Source organism: Nicotiana tabacum, chromosome 22, assembly GCF_000715075.1.
Source record: "Nicotiana tabacum cultivar K326 chromosome 22, ASM71507v2, whole genome shotgun sequence".
Classification (NCBI taxonomy): domain Eukaryota; kingdom Viridiplantae; phylum Streptophyta; class Magnoliopsida; order Solanales; family Solanaceae; genus Nicotiana; species Nicotiana tabacum.
In genome coordinates this window covers 70,971,928-70,991,431 of record NC_134101.1, presented here as the reverse complement: position 1 = coordinate 70,991,431, position 19,504 = coordinate 70,971,928, and the positions used below count along the sequence as shown (strand labels likewise).

Here is a 19,504-nt window from a genome sequence, read left to right as displayed (position 1 = left end):
TAGATTCTATTTTACTTTTCATAGGATCAGGTAACAACACTTAGGCAAGGAAACCTCACACTTTTAAATATTTCAAGTTAGGGGGGATAGCCTTTCCACAACTTTTAAGGAGTTTTACCCATTATCTTATAAGGAATGCTATTTTGTAAATGACAAACAGATAAAATGGCTTCACCCCAAAGATTATCCGGGGTACCAGAACTAGCAAGCATCTATTTATTATTTCTTTTAGGGTTCTATTTTTCCTTTCCGCTACACTATCTGACTCTGATGATTATGGAGGTGTTATCTCATGATTACGCCTTCTTTTGTAACAAATCATTCAACGAAATAAATTCAACACCTCTATCGGATCTAACTCTTTTAATTTTCATACTTAATTGATTCTCTACTTCTGATTTGTAGATTAAAAACTTATCAATGACTTATATCTGTATTTCTTAACAAATAAACTTTTGTATATCTAAAAAACCGTCTATAAATGTCGTATAATACTTTTTCCCTCCTCTAGTCATAGTTAGTTTCAAGTCTCCTAAACAACAACCACAATAACAACCCAGTATAATCCCACTAGTGGGGTTTGGGGAGGGTAGTGTGTACGCAGACCTTATCCCTACCATGAGGTAGAGAGGCTGTTTCCAATAGACCCTCGGCATCCTTCCCTCCAAGAACTCCCCACCTTACTCTTGGGGTGACTCGAACTCACAACCTCTTGGTTGGAAGTGGAGGTTGCTTACCATCAGAGTAACCCCTTTTGTCCAGTTTCAAGTCTCCTAAGTCAGTATGAATTAAACTTAACAATTCAGATTCTCTAAGTACAGAAGCACATCATTTCTTAAATTGTTTAGCTTCTGCACAAACTTCACACTTATCAATATTTGAAAAATTAATATTTGAAATAAGACCTTTAGAATGCATCTTCTTAATATAATGTAAACTAACATGTCCTAATCTAGCATGCCATAAATTAAAAGAGACAATCAAGTAAGCAGAAGAACTAGCATTTTCATTCATAATATTGAGGACAAATAAGCCATAGTTACCATAACCCTTGCAAACAAAATTATTATTTTTGGTTAACACGATGTTATCAGATTCAAAAGAAACATTCACTCCCACTTTTCTTAATAATCCCACAGAGACCAAATTGGCTCGTATACTAGGAACGTGCAACATATATTCAATGCCAGAGTTTTGCCAGATGTGAGTTTGAGAAGAACTTTGCCTTTTCCAAGAACTTAAGTAGTTCTTGAGTGACCAAGATAGATAACTTCTTCTCCTTCCTAAACTTGGGTGTAAGACAAGTCTTTTTTGTTAGCACTATATGTGCCTAGTGACACCAGAATCTAACACCCAATCTTTCACATCGGCATAGCGGGACTGTCATTCCCAACCCTTTTCCGGCATTGAGCAGCATGATGGCCAGGTTTGCTACACACAAAGCAGTTACTTTTTTCTGAAGGTTTGATTATTAATTTTGGGCTTATAACCATTTCTTTTGTCATACTTGTTGTTTGATTTGCTCTGACGTTTGTTGTCCTCCACAAGGTTAGCTCTAGTAGCAATCTCCTTTCTTTGTCATCAACAACTTGCTTGCAGTTAAAATTATCTCCACCAAAAACCTCAATAACATGAGGAAAAGGTTTGACATAAGTAATTGGTGATGGAACATCAATAGAAACAATAGGTGTAGCGAGTGTAGTAACATCAACAACAACATAAGCAGTGTTATTCTCCATAATAACAGCGGGTAAATATCCTTAAGATTGCTGGAAAAAATATTGATTATAGAGAATAAGAATCAACTTAAGGCGTGCCAAGGACACTATCCTTAAGGATATTTCGCCACACAGTGATGAATAAAATTAGACGTATCTCCAAAATTCAACAAGTTCTTCTAGTATAAACTAAGAGCAGAAACAACAAAGATTGAATAAAAGAAAATCCCGAACAAAATAAAAATGAGAAGATATTTGTTACTTTTTTCTTATCTATTCAAAGTGAACACAAAGTCCAAAAATGGGATAAAAATCGTTACCAACATAATAGCCATTATGGCTATACAAATGAACAGATTTGTCTTTTTTAAAACTAACTTAAGGAATCCCGTAATAGCTATTCAATTGTCAGATTCAATTTGTAGAAATTAAATTCAAACTTGACAGTCATCATTTACAAATATTAACAAAATATATTCAAAATAATTAGTGTAATAAAGACCTATTAAGATAATATTAAAAGAATGAACCTAGACATGATTTTGAACATTTTTTTTGAGATATTAAATTAGTTTTTCTAACACTAAGCAACCTTGGGAAACTAGCATCTAAATCATGAAATCACCATTGTGACTTTATAATTAGGGGTGTACGAGCCAAACCGTCAAGTAAAACCGAACCAACGAATCAAGTCAAATCGAAGAAAAAAACCGACTTGTGGTTTGGTTTGGTTGGTTTGGTGTTGGAAAATAAAAAACTAATCACTCTTGGTTTGGTTTGATATTAACAAAAAAAAAGTCAATCCGAATCTAAACCAAACCGACATTATATATAAATTTTAAAAAATTTATTCATAAAAAATAATCATTAAAATCTAATTTGTAAGTATTTTCTAAACTATTTTATAGTTTTCAATGTCTTGAGATATTATTTATGTGTGGGCTTGTAAATTCACTATCCACTAAGTAGATTCTATCTACATAACCTAAATCCGAAGCCCAAATTAAACCCAACAAAACGAAAGACAATAAAATAAGTTATTACATATCTTCCCTATGTTCCAAATCCAAACTCAAAGAACCCAAATATTGGAAACCCTGCCCTCCCCTTCACACGAGCTTCCCGCTTTGCAATTTTTGTTGAGAAGTAGCCATTGTTCAAGTTTGAAATTCCATACTAGTCTTACTGCGCCAATACAATTTGGTAAGCTAAAGTGTTTGATTAAACCAATTATATTATTTTGTCCCTTTAGATTTGTTTAGAACTGTTATCTTAAATTATTTTAATGAATAGTAATCATGCGGATAATTAGTGATTATTTTATCTCCTTTGCAAGGGAAAACACGAAGAAACCGAGAAAACCGACTAAAATCGAAACCAAAAAAACCTACTAAAATCGAAACCGAATTTATGTTGGTTTAATTTGATTATAAATTTAGTAAACCAACATAGTTGGTTTGCTTTTGATTTAATAAAAAATCGAACCAAACCGCCTCATGTACACCCCTAGCTGTAATGATGCTAATTACAGTCCGGCTTCCTCACCATTTGAGTGAAAGTGCTGAGGAAGGCAACAGATCTGTGCAGTGGCATGACGGTCCATATATATTTCTCTTTAGGAACATTTTAGCTTTAAATTTTGTTGATCTCCGTCCTTGACAGAACCATTTAATTCACTTACCTCTAAGACTATTGACAAATGCCTATATCCTTGTTTCATAGCAAACCATTTGATATGCCTAGAGACCCTTGCCTATGAATACTCTTGGTTGCCATGAAAGGCATTGGCATTCTTCCCTGCATCTCAAAAAGGAAGAATAGAGGGGAATGTAGGCTCTGCAAAATGGTTTTCATGGTCTCTAAGCTAGCAAAGAATGAAGGAAAGCAATTGACAAGATTCGTTATATCAGAGTATGCTGACAAAGAGATTAAATTAAAATGACATCACGAATAAACGAACCAGAATGACCAACTCCCTATGCAGTGATATCAGAACAGAACCATCTGTTAAGCTGATGAAACGAAGAAATTTATGTGAGGACAAAGATGTTAGCAAGAAACTATTACGAGCAATGTGATCAGAGGCATCAAAGTTAATAATCCGAAACGTTGAATTATTAATATTGGGAGATATACAAACTGAAGAGTTATAGCCATATGCTGCAGCGACTAAGCTTGTTGGGATACTTTTCGTTGAACATGATAGCCAATCTATGAAGTTCTTATTTCAAACTCTTCCTTATCTTGAGCATATTCCAAGCAAAAAACACTATCAGTATCTTTGGATTTGAGTAACAAGTGTCGTGAAGACGACCACAACATTTGCAACAGGAGCATTGAAGATGTATCCACGTTCACAATCAATTACTTGGACTCCACAAAATCTCCACAGTTTCCTAAGTTGAACGCTGTTGCAGATATCTTGAACATATCGGAATTAGAGTGGAATCTAATGGAGAAACCTAGAAGCTAAGTGAATTCTCCATTTGAAGAGTTTCCCCACCAGTTAGAATTTGATGTCTGACATGCTCAAAAAGTAGAATGCATTATCCAAAAGGATCAACCCTGTGTTTAGATTTCCAGTTATGCCAATAATGCTTGGAAAACAGTCATATCAAATCTAGTTATATTTAAGAGAAGCTAACCTTTGGGCAGGATCGTTGCGGTCTTTGAATATCATTACCAACATGCTTCGGCTTTGTTACAAAGGTGAACAAGTCGTCAAAGCTATGAAATACCAAGATTTCTGGTTCAACAGACAGCAACAACTATCGCTCCCGTTGATTTTGATGTTCTGCAGGAAATGTCATCAGCTGGCTTATCAAAGATGATCAGAAAATCCTTGACCTAGGAATGCAAGTTCAAGAGAAAATGAGTATGAGAGAATTTTTTCTATTCAACTTTTTGGAGATAATTTTGGGGTTTAGGTAAAACCATCAGACATTAGGACAAAAGATGAAGCAGAAACTTGATAATGTTTAGTTAGGAATCCGCTTGACCAATTGGTAGACCTTTCAAAGAAAGAAGACACGGGACCTATCTTGCTTTGCTTTAATTCAAACATGATAATAGACCAAAAAGATAAAAGAGCATTTGAAAATAGAGTAAGGATGATATAAGAACACACAATTAACAATAAACTAAAGAAATAGTTGAGACCAGAGAAAAAAAGAATTTGTTAACACCTCGTACTAATGTTTTGTTCTTTAGATACCACACCTCATATAAAGATGATGAGGTTAATACTATACAAAAATCTGACATATGTATGAATGTAGTAAATGATTGTTTGAGATACATCTACGGTGATGACTCCTCTGTTGACAGTTATACCATGCAGTTATTGGGTCTACATGACTTCTTGTTCATATCATTAACTTCCATATGAGTGAGTTTGACTGCTGGACAATACCATTAGTTTCAAGCAAATATATAATATGATTCTTGTTACTACAATTTCTGTTCCTCGTGGATATGAACCTTATAGCGCTCTGGTTAGTCTCTTCTTCAACCCTTTCAAAGAAGACAAAAGAGAGAGGAAACATACTCCATAGATCCTTGGTCCACTGTTGCACAACCCTCAACTTGCTTCGCTTGGAATACCTCTGAAACAGCAGTATTGTCATCCAAGTCAACATTGTCTTTGTTGTTTGTATTGTCAGAATGAGTTTGCTGGGCTTCTGCAAGAGTTCTTAAATTTCAACTGCAGAACAGATATTCATCTTTTGTTCACAACAGACAGAAGATTTCATATACCTGTTAATACACTCGACACCACAGAATGGTTCTTTTGAAGGATCTTCTGACACATTATGGTACCCTGGAAATCAAGGAAAGTGTAATCCAAGAAGTTTACTCTCTCTGATTCTTTCATCACTGAGAAACCAAATGAAGCGGTCCACGTGTCTAGGACAGCAGGAACTGCTGGCAAAACTAGCCTCTCAACTCCTAATTCCATGAGTTTCTGGAAAAAAATACCAACATAGCATTTAATGAAACAGAAGCAGAACCAGTTAAGTATATTTGGACTGTATGACTAAACTCAAAAATAGCATCTTCAAATCAAGCATTTAAGTCTGACTATACAGCAACTAAGTAATTTATTTGGACCAATGCAATTCACATGACATATTTGCCCTACTAGTATCACTTTTGCTAAGTCTAATGTGAAACCCTAAGACTGTTACTACCATGACATTGTGGACATTGGCTAACGAACATTTCCAAATATCAGAAGATCTTTTCCAATAAAATGTACGTTAACAACCCCTCATAGGGATATCTGACCATTTAACCCACTTAAATACATAGCCTAAACATCTTGAATCTGCAGCCCCGGATGAGGAAAGTAACCTATAACTAATATTTACAAGAAAATACAACAGAAGATCTTTTTATACTTTATATAGCTTTCATGGACATCCCTGCATCAGAAAGAATATGCTCGGGCCTCTTTTAGAGATGTTCCTTTGGTATCCCTCAGCCTAAACACACCACCACCATCCCACAAAAAAAAAGAGTCAAAGCTGGACTGGAGAAGAGATGCATACCTTTTCGAGCTCATTCATTAAAATGCGACACATTCCAAGTCGGCGATGCTGAAATTGTGTTGCAACAAGAGGGATCTCTGCCACCTTTTCTCCATAAACCCTTTGAGATGACAGGAAAAATATATAAAAATTTTGTTTATTACTTTTAGAATTATGGAAAAGTGTATAAGGAAGAGTACAAAACTGATGGTAATTTGTCCTGAGAATATATAACAGTGTGGTACCTTACAGTCGCTACTGTAATCAGTTCGTCATTTCTTTCTAAAAGGACAGTGTAAAAACCTTGAAAATTTAAGCGGTTTAGCTCTGACCTGCAATTTCAGATTTTATATGTTTGTCGTTAGTCGAAATAATAAAATTCTAATCATATTTTTTAATAAAAACAATTAAAGAATATTACATGTCTACACGAGAGTTCAACTAATTTTGGAGATAAACAACACATTGTCTTAATATACCTAGAACACAAGACTACCTTTGAAAGAACAATATTGGTACCCAGCAAACTACAGCTAGGTACTGACTTCATCATTGGTGCAAACCCCAACTAAAGTATGTCAACAATGAGTAGTCATGTTAAAGCATATCAGAAAGGTCTGTTTTACATAAAATTATGCAGTTGAACGCAAACACTTGGTCTATTTTTCTATAAGTAAATGATTCTTTTAACGAAAGGATTAAAATTAAAAGTAGACCACTAAGATTGTGCTGAATAGATACATCAGAAGACCAGACTGCTCATCTTGAAAATCTGAATCTTACCATCTACTAAAGATAACATCTTCTACAATATCTCTCCTAGTGTGAGGTTCTTTGACAGGTTCAAAACATTCATGCATCACATCCAAAGCAACACTAAGTCTGCTATAATTCTCCACGCTGGACTCATAATCCACGTTATCAGAAACAGAATCATCAGGTTCTATATACTTCAACAGTGTCCAAGTTAGGTTGTCATCCCCCACTATAACTGGCTTTCCCAAAAGATGATGCATACCCAAAAATATCTGCAAAAAAAATATAAATCGCCTCAGATACAATATTTCCCCAGAGTTAAAACCCACAGAAAATGAAAAAAGCACTACTTGAGCATGTTATCATAATGTTTGTCAGGCATTAAATATTTTCCTAGGTTGCAAAATTAAGACCAATCAAATGTAGCATTTATCTCATCGCACAGTTGTTTCAAGTGTGTTTTATAACTTCTCAACAGATTAAAAGTGCACTTTGAAGAAAGCATGCTTCAAATACCAGCTCACAGCTCTTGTTGCAAAACCAATTTCCTTCAGGATAATTATCCAGCTTTCCAGGACCCTTAACGCACCGAACATGATCTGCATTGGATCAATCTTAATCAGTAAATAAATACATATATGGAGATATGCATACACACAGTTCTATATTTCTGAGCACGAAAATGTTACTGGAACATACTAGAAAGATCAAAAAATGTAGCAGGAACATATGAGAAAGATCATACAGTTCCTTACACTTATGTTCGCACTGACAACAAATTAGAACATTGTTATCTGTAAAGTGGTTTCTGTTTGTATCAAATCCACTATCACCACACACTTTACAACAGCATGATGGGCAAAACCAGTCACCATCTGGAACCTCCTGTTTAAACAATTTGCAAAATAAAACCAGTGGAAGAAGTATATAAAAGATATGCCTCACTCTATAACTATGATCCAGTACTATTTAGCTTTTTGATTGAGGATTAAGAAACGAAGTAGAATATAACAATAAGAAAGTGATACCTTCATTCCAAGACAATCAGGATGAAATGAAGAAGGGCATTCATCACATAGAATTAATTCACCACCATAATGACATACGGAACATATATAGTCATTCGTGCTAAAACGGCTACCCTTCTTCACAGCACGTGGTTCTTTCCTGGTGTTTTTTAAACTCTGTTTGCGTTTCATCTGCAGTTGGCACTCAAGAAGAGACCTTCCATCCTCTAAGAATATATTTGCTGAAGGTCTGTGACAACTGCTTCCAGCATGAGTTTCAAAGTTACGAAGACCATAAATGTTTTGGCAGCAATTGCATTTGATTCCTTCACGAGTTATCTGCCCGTCTGCTATTGGATTACCATACTTCTTTGCACAATATAGTACCTTAGTACGTGGCAGAACCACATTATTGTCTATCAACCAGGATAAAACTGTTCGAGATGTTTTATGAGAGGAAGAAGAAGGAGCCGCCTGCCGAGTTCTTTTGATTGATCGCATCACACAGGCCGAAGGATGAGGTCCTATACCATTTCCTTTTTTGAGTGAAGGCCAAGATTTTTTTCCTTTTGATACAGGCAAGCCACTTATGTGGATATCTTTTTCATCATCATGCTTTCTCTTCTTTCTTGGTTTGGTCATGCGACAAAATTTGACTTTACCATTTTGAAGGGGTTCCCTTAACAATGAGGTAGGAGATGTCCCAACTGGTAACTTCTCACATGAGTTTTTCGCAGGTGAAGAGTTACTCTTGAACTCCATAGCAGTTGATGGAGAAGACATTTTTTCTGGTAAGTGGCTTTCAGCTTCCCACTTCTGTGCGCACCATCTGCAAGCTTTTCGAAGAGAGGCAAATAGTTTTCCTTCAGGAGAACAGTATCGCAATTTTCTGTCTTTCTTCCCAGCAAAAAAGATTTTCCATCCAATTGCAGCTAGGTGTTTCTTAGCTTTCAGGGATGTATCCCCTATCCTCACCCCATGTTTATAGGACTTCCAATAGGCAGCACTGTCTAGAGATTTCGGAGAACAATAGTCAATTACAGCTTGAGGGCAGATTTCAGGAACAATAGTTGTTTCTTCAGAAGGAGATGGCAATTCAGGCACCTCACTGCGTGTTGGTGGTCTTGCCGCGCAAGGAGACTTATCAGGTGATCCATATAAATTTCTTTGTTCAACTGGGGGAACCAGCTCACAAGATTTTGACTCTTCCAACACCTGGCAAACTTGACTAAGTGACTGGCATATCTTTCCATTAGGAGCAATGTAACGTTTCCTAATGATTCCGTAATCCATTACGAGTTCAAATTTCCAGCCCAAAAACAAGAGATGCTTCTTAAATTTTTTTATCGAGGACATAGATGGCATATACTTTGCAATTGCATCAGGGCAAAAGTCAGGTTCATCTGCCGGGGGTTGCCCCTCGAATCTCTTCTTTTTTGTAGTAGGTCTCCCCCTGCGACGCTTAAAATTCGTGCAAGTCAGTGGTTCACCTTTGGTACTGGACAAAATACCAGCAAAGTCATCATTAGGCGGAGGTAAAACAGAGAAAGAATGAGATGATACAGACAGTTCTTCTTTTTGGCTAAGAGGAACTGACCTACAAACATCATTAACACACAATTGAACATCCTTTTTGCTAGGCGCAAAACCCTTTGAAACAAACTGCTTAACAACAGGTTGAAGATGGGAAACATTCGGATCCATCGGCCGCATGCCTGCAGTATCTAATTTGCAAGTGGCTTCAGTAACAGGTGCATTCGAGTTATCAAAATATGTTTCAAGGTTCAGTTTAGCCTCAAGGGTAACTTCTGAAACTTCCAGCAATCGACCTCTCTCTACAAAGTCCTGTGAGGAGTTCAGTTCAGAAAAAAATTGCTTGATAGCTAACTTGGTATTATCATGCACAACTTCCTTCACCAAATTCCTCCAAATACCTCTCAAAGATGAAGTCCACTCCTTAAGATTCTCATAATCCTTTTTCAGCTGCACTTCATACCAAATTTGTTTGACTGAGACTAAAAGGGGGTGTAGATGCTCAATCTCATCAATCACATCAAGAAACATCCAAGAACCACGAGGCTCCCATTCTTCTGTAACCTCATCCCAGTCTTGAGTTATACGCAGTTTGTCCACTTGAGCCTTCATTTCATCACCCATATCTGGAAAGTAAATTTTTCGTTCCACAGCACAGTCTTCATGGTCAAATATCACACCTTCCCACCAGGCATCTTGATAAAACAAATCTACACACTGTCCATAATGTAAATGCCATCTGCTAAATTCACATGGAGGTGGCAAAGGTCTAATTAGACCACGATAATGGACTGGCTTTTGATCAGCGGGAGTTACCCCATCAACCATAGGAGAAACAGTCACAAATTCAACCAAGTTGCCAGAACCATCATCTGACAGAAGGTGATCATATTTAACTTGACGAACCAAATCATCACAACCAATCACAGCACCCACGTGCCACGAACCCCAAAACCCATCATCAACACTCCTCACCTGCATAAATCATAACCAGTTACAAGAACATTCAAGAAGTATCGCTGTCCCCCCACTCTCCCTCCATTTTGTTAATGCAAGTCATACACTTTACAGCATTTAAAATACCAAAAACAAATGATGCCATTGAACTAATAACTGGAAGGGAGATATTAAAGCAGTCCATAGAACTCCCTAATATTTTCCTCATTGATGCTGAAATTGAGGTTTGTATGTACAATGGTCAATGAACCGCAAAAATTGAGCACACCCTTTTACTAGTTCAATCTAATATAACTCCAGGTCATTCACTTCATGAGCAATAAACAAAATCCACATGCAATCGCGATACAGGTTGCTATCCACAGTGTTATCAATTGTTTGCCTAATTACATATACAAATATACAGCAAGAAAAGATAGATAACACAATGTGAGTAAATCAACCTTAGAAATCTATCTTTCGTAAACTTAATAACACCAGTGAAGCCTAAAGGTCAAGAATTCAGTCAAAAATGTTATCAACACCCAAAATCCGGAACTAATACAACCTTATGAACCACAAAACAAAAACAAAAAACATATACTCCCTCTGCCCCATTTAACATTTAATTGTTTATTCAAACATTTCTGATTATAAAACTCTGATCAGAAGTATTGTACGTAAATTTAATTTCTAAAAATTGAGAAATCATGTCCAGACTGATAAAAGTTGAAACAAATGAATAAAAAAAACAATTGAACAGAGCATTGAGTTTACCTCAACTTTTTGATCAATACCCAGTTTCCGATGAGTTCCTCCATCTATTTTGCGCTTTCTTTTCCTCAAGACTCGTTCTTCATTTTCTGCCGCCATTGAAGAATGAAAAAGTAGTACTGCGCTATGCAAAAGCGTTAGGGGAATGAAAGGGATTACACTGAATCAGTATCCCACAGTTAGAGAGAAATATATATGCATAAATATTAACAATTCAATAGCATTAATTCGATTGCGAAATTGTCGGATTACATTATTCTCTTTTTACCAAGTAACACCTATTCTTCCAGTTTTCTCTGTCTGTTCGTTTCGGGAATATAACTATTTTTTTTTTCCTGCAGTTTCGGAAATAAGTTAAAATATGTTCAGGAAAGGACTTATAATGAGGGTGCAAATTTGATATGTTTATCCAGTGGGGACAAAGGGAAAAAGAGATTAGAGAATTCACGGTTGTGATTTTAATTAGTACAAAATTCCGTGCCAACATGGAATTGGAAGTTTGGAACACGTTCATTTTGTACCCAAAAGCCAAATTATTGTACTACTAATACTTTATGAATTTTTACCTGTTGTGTTTTTCTCGTGTTTTCAAAATTGATCCTACTGTATATGTCTTTCAAGTATTTTTGTGTTTTTTTATATCATGTCCCTTTATAATTTATAATTTAAAAAAATAGTTTTTTAGATCTCTTATGTATAAAAATAAATTTAATATGTGTAAAAAAAAGGTAAGATCATAAAACTAAAAACAAGTTTGTAAAGAGCCACAAAACCAATTGACCATATTAAATAGGTTTTAGGAAAAAATAGATGTCTAAAATGTCATTTATTCTTTTTAAATCTCTTATTTAATTAGTACTTACTAATTATTATTACACAAATCCCATTTATGAGACTACAATATTATTGTTGTTGTAAATTAAAAAAGAAACTAGAGTAATAAATGCATCTTCTTTATCAGAATATATATTAAATATTTAAAAACAAATTCATATTTTGCCAAAACAACTTATAGGTGAGACTAGATAGAACACTAGAACTTTTCAATCAATGTTGAAAATCATAGCATGTATTTTTAGTTATTTTTACCATATATATGAAATAATGCTTTTTTTTTTCACCTCTCATATTTTATGTATTTGGAGAAAAGATTCAATTTTCTTAATATAGTTAGAAGGAAAAAGGTAATTTTTTAATTTGTACTAACTAGTAGTAGTTGACTTTAATTATTATGAATGAATAAAAAGAACTAATGACATAATTAAAAGGAAATAAATGGGGATAGGAGAAGTAAATGACCTTAAAGTAGAAAGGATTAAATCTAGTCCGAGATTAATTAAGGTTTCACTTTCCCTACCTACCATCCATCCATACCCAATTCCAATCCTAACTAATCACGAGAATAATATTCCAACCACACACAAAAAAATGAAATTCTAATTAGAAAGAGTGAAACAACACCTAATAGTACTAATACTAATAAAATATTAACTGTAAATCAATGGCTGTTTCATTTATTATTTTAATTTCAATGTGGAATAAAGAATTTGAAATAATTGAAAATTTAGTGTAAGGAAGTAAAATAGTGATTTTGACGCACAAGAGTCATAACAAATACAATTAACACTTTTAAATATTCTTTGTATTCTTTTAAATACAATTAACACTTTTCAAATACTCGTATAATATATATTTTGTAAACAGGGCACATGTTTCTTGTGCGTCGTACAACCTGAAACTCTCCAGCTTTGCATCTGCCAACGGTTAGTGCTGCACTAAAATCTACTTAAATAGTAATAAATACTAGTTGATGTTAATTACTACGTACTAAGCGTAGTAGGGGAATTGAAACCATGTTAGGTTCATAGAAACTAGTGTGCCAAATTTCATTGGAAAGTGAAAACTACCTAAAGAGGAAAAGATGGACAAGTCTCCTACATTTTTTTAATGCTCGAGTTCTGCACGTTTATTTGTATTATATTTATTACTATAATAAAGGAAATCAAGTACTAGATGTACAAAAATAAACCTTTTCGCCTACTTTTTTGTAAAAGGAAAAAATTGGAAGAAATTTGTACCTCATGTAAAGTGACACAAGTTTTGTGAGGTGTCTTAATTTTGGACAGACAGATCATTTGGCTCTACGTCTTATGTAAATTGTTTTAATATTAGCTGGCCGATGTATAAGTTGTCCACCACTTCTTATTATGTTAGGTTTCTCAAAAACTTCCCTTCACCAAGCTTAACTTCCAAACCACCAAAGCTGCAATCCTCCTTGTTTAAAAACAAAACAGAATCTTAAGTCTTAACTAAAGTCTGATTTACTACTTCTTGTGACGTCATTAAGGCTCAATTCTCATGGGGTTTTTATTTTTTAGTTTGTTTACTTCTAGCAGTGTGGCTCAAGAAAAAGGTTAGTAAATTTTTTGGTTTAGGCCACTAAAATTATAAGGTCTCAAAAATATTTAATAATGGATTTTATAATTTTTGTTACCATGCAAAAACTATGTAACCAGCATTCAGTATACTATCCTACTCGAGTGGATCAACCCCCACAAGCAGGGGCGGATTTATGTGTAAAGGATGTGGTGGTACGTTACCCCATTGGTGGCGGACGCACGTGGTAGCAAACGGGTTCAATTGAATCCGATTCATCAAAAAATAATACTGTGTATATATATAAATTAGGACTAAAGTTGCGTAAATTTTGTATAAATATTTTATTTGAACCCACTTGACAGCTACTATTTTACGACTAAAGTTATTTACTTCTGAGATTGAACCCGCTTGCACAAAATTCTAGATCCGCCACTGCACCTCACAAGATTTGGTCGAGACTATGCAAGTGTATGTATAGATGCATATATACACAAAAGGAATGTAGTGAAATATTTTAAGTGGCACCCCAATTAACGCAATGACCGAAGGTGTCACTGTTCCAGTGCGAGTTCGAATCCAGCGTAGCACGCTTTTCTTAGAAGTTTCGCTTGGTGCATTTAATTTCTTTTTTCTCTTTCCTTAATTGGTCTTTTTCGTTTATTAGTAGTTTCAATTGACTTTTTCTTTTTTTATTACTAGTTTATTTTGAAAATTCTTTTCTCCGGTTTTTTCTTTAAACATAAAATATAAAAATCTTTTCTTTCAAAAATCTATTCTTTCCTCGTAACCCCCCCCCCTCCCCCAACCCCAACAACACTGTTGCATTTTCCCAACTCCTCTATGATTTATCAATAGACGATAAAAAAAAAATTAACTTCTCTTCTAATCAATAGATACTCAATAGATGATAAATCTATTTGCAGAAAACAAAAAATATAGAAATCCTTGAATAACTTTCAGTTCTAATCAAGGATGAAAGTTTATTTTATTGTCAGATCGCTCTAAAGTAAGATAATTGTATATTGAATGAGTTAATTTTCATAAAAATAGTAAATTAAAAAATGTCTATAAAATTGCTTATGTTATAAAGTTTAGAGTTTTTATTAGTATAAATTTTTACCTTGAGTATCTAAATATAAATTGATAACGAGCCTTTTTTCTTATACAAAATGCATAATCCATAATAATTACGTAATATATTTGCTCGATCGATTTGTCTATATTAACTTCAAATACGAATAACCCGAACCGAACCCCAAATAGACCAAACCGATTAAGTTTATACCCTATTTAGATAATGTAATGTAACGACCCAATCGGTCGTTTTAACTTTTCGAACCCCGTTACCCTAAATAAAACTTTTCGTATGTGCTTTAAATAATTTATGACTTGTGGGATGGTTGGTTCGGGATTTGAAAATGTTTGGGTAGAAATCGGAACACTTGGTTCATTAAGTTGGCTTTAAAAGGCCAAGTTTGACTTTGGTCAATATTTTTGAGCAAACGGACTCAGATTACTATTTTGACAGTTTCGGTAGGTCCGTATCGTGATTTGGGACTTGGGCGTATGCCCGAAATCAGATTCCGAGGTCCCTAACCCGAGATACGGAATATTGATAAAGAAAAATAATAAAAGTTTAAGTTCAAATAGTGACCGGATATCGAATTATGTGCAAACAACCCGAGAATAGAATTTTGATGATTCCAACAGCTCCGTATGTTGATTTTGGACTTAGGAGCGTGATCGGAATTTTATTTGGAAGTCCGTAGTGAAATTAGGCTTGAAATGGCTAAAATAAAATTTTAAAATTTGGAAATTTGACCGGGGAGTTGACTTTTTGATATCGGGATCGGAATCCAGTTTTGAAAATTTTCACAACTCCGTTATATCATTTATGACTTGTCTGCAAAATTTGAGGTCAATCAGACTTGATTTGATAGGTTCCGGCATCGAATGTAGAAGTTGAAAATTCTTAGATTCATTAAGCTTGAATTGGGGTATGATTCGTGATTTTAGCATTGTTTGATGTGATTTATAGGTTCGACTAAGTTTGTATGATGTTTTAGGAATTATTGGTATATTTGGTTGAGGTCTCGAGGACCTCGGGTGAGTTTCGGATGGTTAACGGATCAAAAATTGGACTTAAACAGCTGCTGCAATTTTTCTCTTATGCTGGAAATTCTGGGTTGTGATCGAGCCCAAGATCGAGACCCAAAATCGAGGCCCAAAATCGAGCTCCCAAAAATTGAGCTCACAAGGTCGAGCTCCCGAGATCGAGCTCCCTAGATCGAGCTCAGATCGAGCTCCCAAGATCGAACTGGACAGATCTGTAAGTATAAAAACAGAGGCATTCAACCCATTTGCCATTTTTGACAAACTTGAGCTTGAACAGAGGCGACTTTTGACAGATTTTCAAGGAAAGATATTTGGGGTAAGTGATTCCAACTCGGATTTGGTCTATATACACAAATATATCATTGTTTTCACCATTTAATTAGTGTTTTGAGATTGAAATTTGGAAAATTTTAGAAATATCATAGAAACGAATTTTTGAGATTTCGGTATCGATTCGGAGTCGGATTTGAGTGAAACTGGTATGGTTGAACTCGTAATTGAATGAGTTGTCGAATTTCATAACTTTCGTCGGATTCCGAGATGTGGGCCCCGCGTGCGAATTTTTAATTAATTTCGGGATTTTTCTTTAAAGTATAGTATTTTCTTATAGAATTGATTCCTATAATATTTAGTGATTGTATCGAATTATTTTGGCTAGATTCGAGCCAGACGGAGTTGGATAATCGTGGAAAAGGCCTTATAGTGGATTAAATTGGAGCAAGACGAGGTAAGTCTCTTGTCTAATCTTGTGAGGGGGAAATTACCTCATAGGTGATTAAGATTAAATAATTGTTGCTAATTGTGGGGGCTACGTACGCACGAGGTGACGAGAGTCCGTGCGTAGCTACTATTAATGCTAAAGTCCGGGTAGTTTAGGACTCAAAGCATGTATTACTTGTGTAAATTGTATTATTTATTAATTAAAATATTTGATGTATATATTGTGAATTGTTATGAAAAGTAGAAAAGTATGAAATTTTCATATGCTTAATTTTTGTTTAGATTAATTAATTGTTGAAATAAATTGTTGTCCTCTCGAATAAATTTTACAATAAATATTCTTATTCCGGAGGTACATAAGAAAATGTCCTCCTTTCTTGTGGAGCGGGCCGAACGCCTCGGCAGGATAGATGCATCTATGGATCGTGCCGCACGTCCCTCGGCAGTGTACACGAAACTCTGGATCGGGCCGTACGACCTCGGCAGAAATCGTACTTAATAATAATAATAATTACACGATACTTGGACAGTTTATTACAACTTGTAAAGCTATTTGATAAATTGGAAATTTATTGAAATTGAATTGCGCTTGTAAAGGTATTTGATAAATTAGAAATTTATTGATATTGAATTGCAGCTTGTAAAACTATTTGATAAATTGAAAATTTATTGAAATTGAATTGCAGCTTGTAAAGCTATTTGATAAATTAAATTTTTTTTACTGTAATTGAAGGATTTAATTAATATATTGAGAATTATTAAAATTGAAGGAATTTAATTACTTATGCTGGTTGAATAAAATTATTGTTAACTCTGTGAATCACGATGATATAAATATTTCTATTTTCATGATTATTTAATGTTATTAACCCATAGTGAGTGTCATAGTCGGTCATCTTGTCTCTACCTCTTCGAGATTAGGCTTGATACTTACTGGGTACACGTTGTTTTCGTACTCATACTGCACTTGCTACACATTTTATTGTGCAGGTACATATATGTATAGCGGCCTTGTGGGCGCAAAGGTGTGGTTAATAATTGTGGGGACATAGGTGAGCTGCATTCTATATTACGATCTGGAGCTAACAGAGTCTCCTTCAAAGTTATTATATTTTCCTGTCTAATTTGTATTCTAGACAGATGCTGTATTTTATTTTAATTCCCTAGTAAATGCTCATGCACTTGTGACACCGGGTTTTGGGATGATTATGGGTTGCACTGTATTGAAAATTTTTAAAGATATTAGTACGTATTTGGTAAATGTCATCTTCTGCTATTTAATTGAGAGGAACAACTATGACTTCAAAAATATTAAAATGAGAATTTATTTAGTATTTATTGTTGGCTTGTCTGACAGCGGTGTCCGACGCCATCACGACCTATAGGTAAAATTGGGTCGTGACACTATGGGTCCTAAAATATTGGCACATAGTCTAAACATTATCTTTATTACGAGCCTCAGCTCAATTCCTCAAACATGTGTGGCATGTTCAATCACAATTATTTATAATTATTTTTAAATGATTAAAACCATGCATGAAATAAAATCTTCACATTAACCATTTTTAATAATTGAAAATGCATAAAGCAACAATATTTCTTTCATGCATGCATGTCATATGAATAACCCTCAATTTCAACTCCAAAAGAACAACAGTTATTCATGGAATCTCTAAGGCACAAGAATAGAAATAAACACTTGGGATAATTTTCGACTAAGAATGTAAGAACAACATACACAGCTAATACAAAATAGAAGTGGTGCCTCACCATATACCTCGAAAGGAGAGTCATCCTAGTCATGTCTGCTCATCACGTACCATATCTCATCCTGAAATATGTAAAGTACGCGATGCCTTGGAGAGGGGCCACCGAGGGGGCGAGTACACCATCACATTACTAAATAAATGTCATAGACTTTCTCTAACTCAAGTTCCTAGGATAATGCTTTACAAAAATAATGCAACCAATATTTGATAAAAAGCAATAAATAATTATATGAGTTTATGCTCTTTTTCATTTTAAATAAAAAGACTAGTTGAATATAAATAATGATATAAGCTTTTTATAATATTTATATCAGTCCATGATTTTAATAGAAATCATACAAAATCATTTCAAGTTGCATTGAGTCATTGAAATTATTTTCGGCTCCTTATGCCTAAAAATAAGAAAGTCCTCTGTTACCTTTTACCTAGTATATCACTACTAGAAAATAACTTTTTTCCGACTACCAAAATAGTCGGAAAAGTTTTTATTCTAACTACTTTCCGACTGTTTTTAAGTAGTTGAAAAATGGTACGTCGAAAGATTTATTCTGCCAAAAATTCGAAAAAGTAGGTATTTTCCTACTAAATTATTCGGAATATTAATTAAATAATTATTTATTTTTAAAATCATTTCCGACGATTGTAGTCGGAATGTTCTATAAAAAATAATTATTTATTAAATACTTCGGTTATTGTAGTCGGAACAGAGGTGTGAATTTGTTTTTTTTTTTTTGCCGAATACGATAGTCGGAAATTTTAATTTTTTGAAAATTTTCAATAAACTTGTCGACTACTGTAGTCGAAAAAGTCATCATTTTTGGGTAAACTTTTTGACTGCATTAGTCAAAAAATTGGGTATAGTTTTGGCAAAATTCTACTATTTTATTAGCTACACCACCTGCCAAATAACCAATACAATAAACAACCAAATAATCCAACTGATTCCAACCAATCAACTCCAACCAAAATTCAAATTACTAAAGTATTCAACAAACAAACATTCAAACTCAATTAAATAATATCAAACTAAAGCATTAATCAAAGTCTAAATACTCAAAATCATTCTAATCAAGTCTAATCAGCTAATAGATATTGATACTAATATAATAAAGTCTAAATATACCACAATGTCCAAACTTACCATTAAGTCTAAATATAAAGTCTAAACATCCAAGAATAACAAACAACATAGCACACTACTCCTCATCAGATTCTGTCTCTTCATCATCATAAGATTGGGCATGTGCTTTTTCATGAACTTATCCATT

General features: G+C 34.4%; 1 protein-coding gene across 4 annotated transcripts; it reads right to left on the bottom strand.

The window, feature by feature from the left end:
- Positions 1 to 3,768: 3,768 nt before the first annotated feature.
- Positions 3,769 to 11,604, bottom strand: LOC107795320 (uncharacterized). Of its 4 annotated transcripts, XM_016617935.2 has the most exons (12): positions 11,257 to 11,604; positions 9,608 to 10,518; positions 8,032 to 9,508; positions 7,759 to 7,888; positions 7,520 to 7,602; positions 7,031 to 7,275; positions 6,493 to 6,579; positions 6,269 to 6,368; positions 5,475 to 5,682; positions 5,266 to 5,398; positions 4,364 to 4,512; positions 3,769 to 4,283 (listed from the first exon to the last, which is right to left on the bottom strand). In XM_016617935.2, exons 1-11 carry the CDS (start codon positions 11,350 to 11,352, stop codon positions 4,470 to 4,472), a joined length of 3,513 nt encoding a protein of 1,170 aa, XP_016473421.1. In that variant the 5' UTR covers positions 11,353 to 11,604; the 3' UTR covers positions 3,769 to 4,283; positions 4,364 to 4,469. The 4 variants fall into 4 exon arrangements, with proteins under 4 accessions (XP_016473421.1, XP_016473420.1, XP_075100090.1 ...); XM_016617934.2 differs by having other exon boundaries at positions 4,364 to 4,565; positions 8,032 to 10,518; XM_075243989.1 differs by having other exon boundaries at positions 3,769 to 4,238; positions 4,364 to 4,565; positions 8,032 to 10,518.
- Between the last annotated feature and the right edge of the window lie 7,900 nt (positions 11,605 to 19,504).

Excerpts from the sequence above, each read along its gene's own strand:
- LOC107795320 (XM_016617932.2), bottom strand. The coding sequence starts at position 11,352 with ATGGCGGCAGAAAATGAAGAACGAGTCTTGAGGAAAAGAAAGCGCAAA. Across the intron at positions 5,683-6,268 it reads TAATGAATGAGCTCGAAAAG|AAACTCATGGAATTAGGAGT; the intron begins GTATGCATCTCT and ends ATTTTTTTCCAG. Across the intron at positions 5,399-5,474 it reads GGTGTCGAGTGTATTAACAG|AAGCCCAGCAAACTCATTCT; the intron begins GTATATGAAATC and ends GAACTCTTGCAG.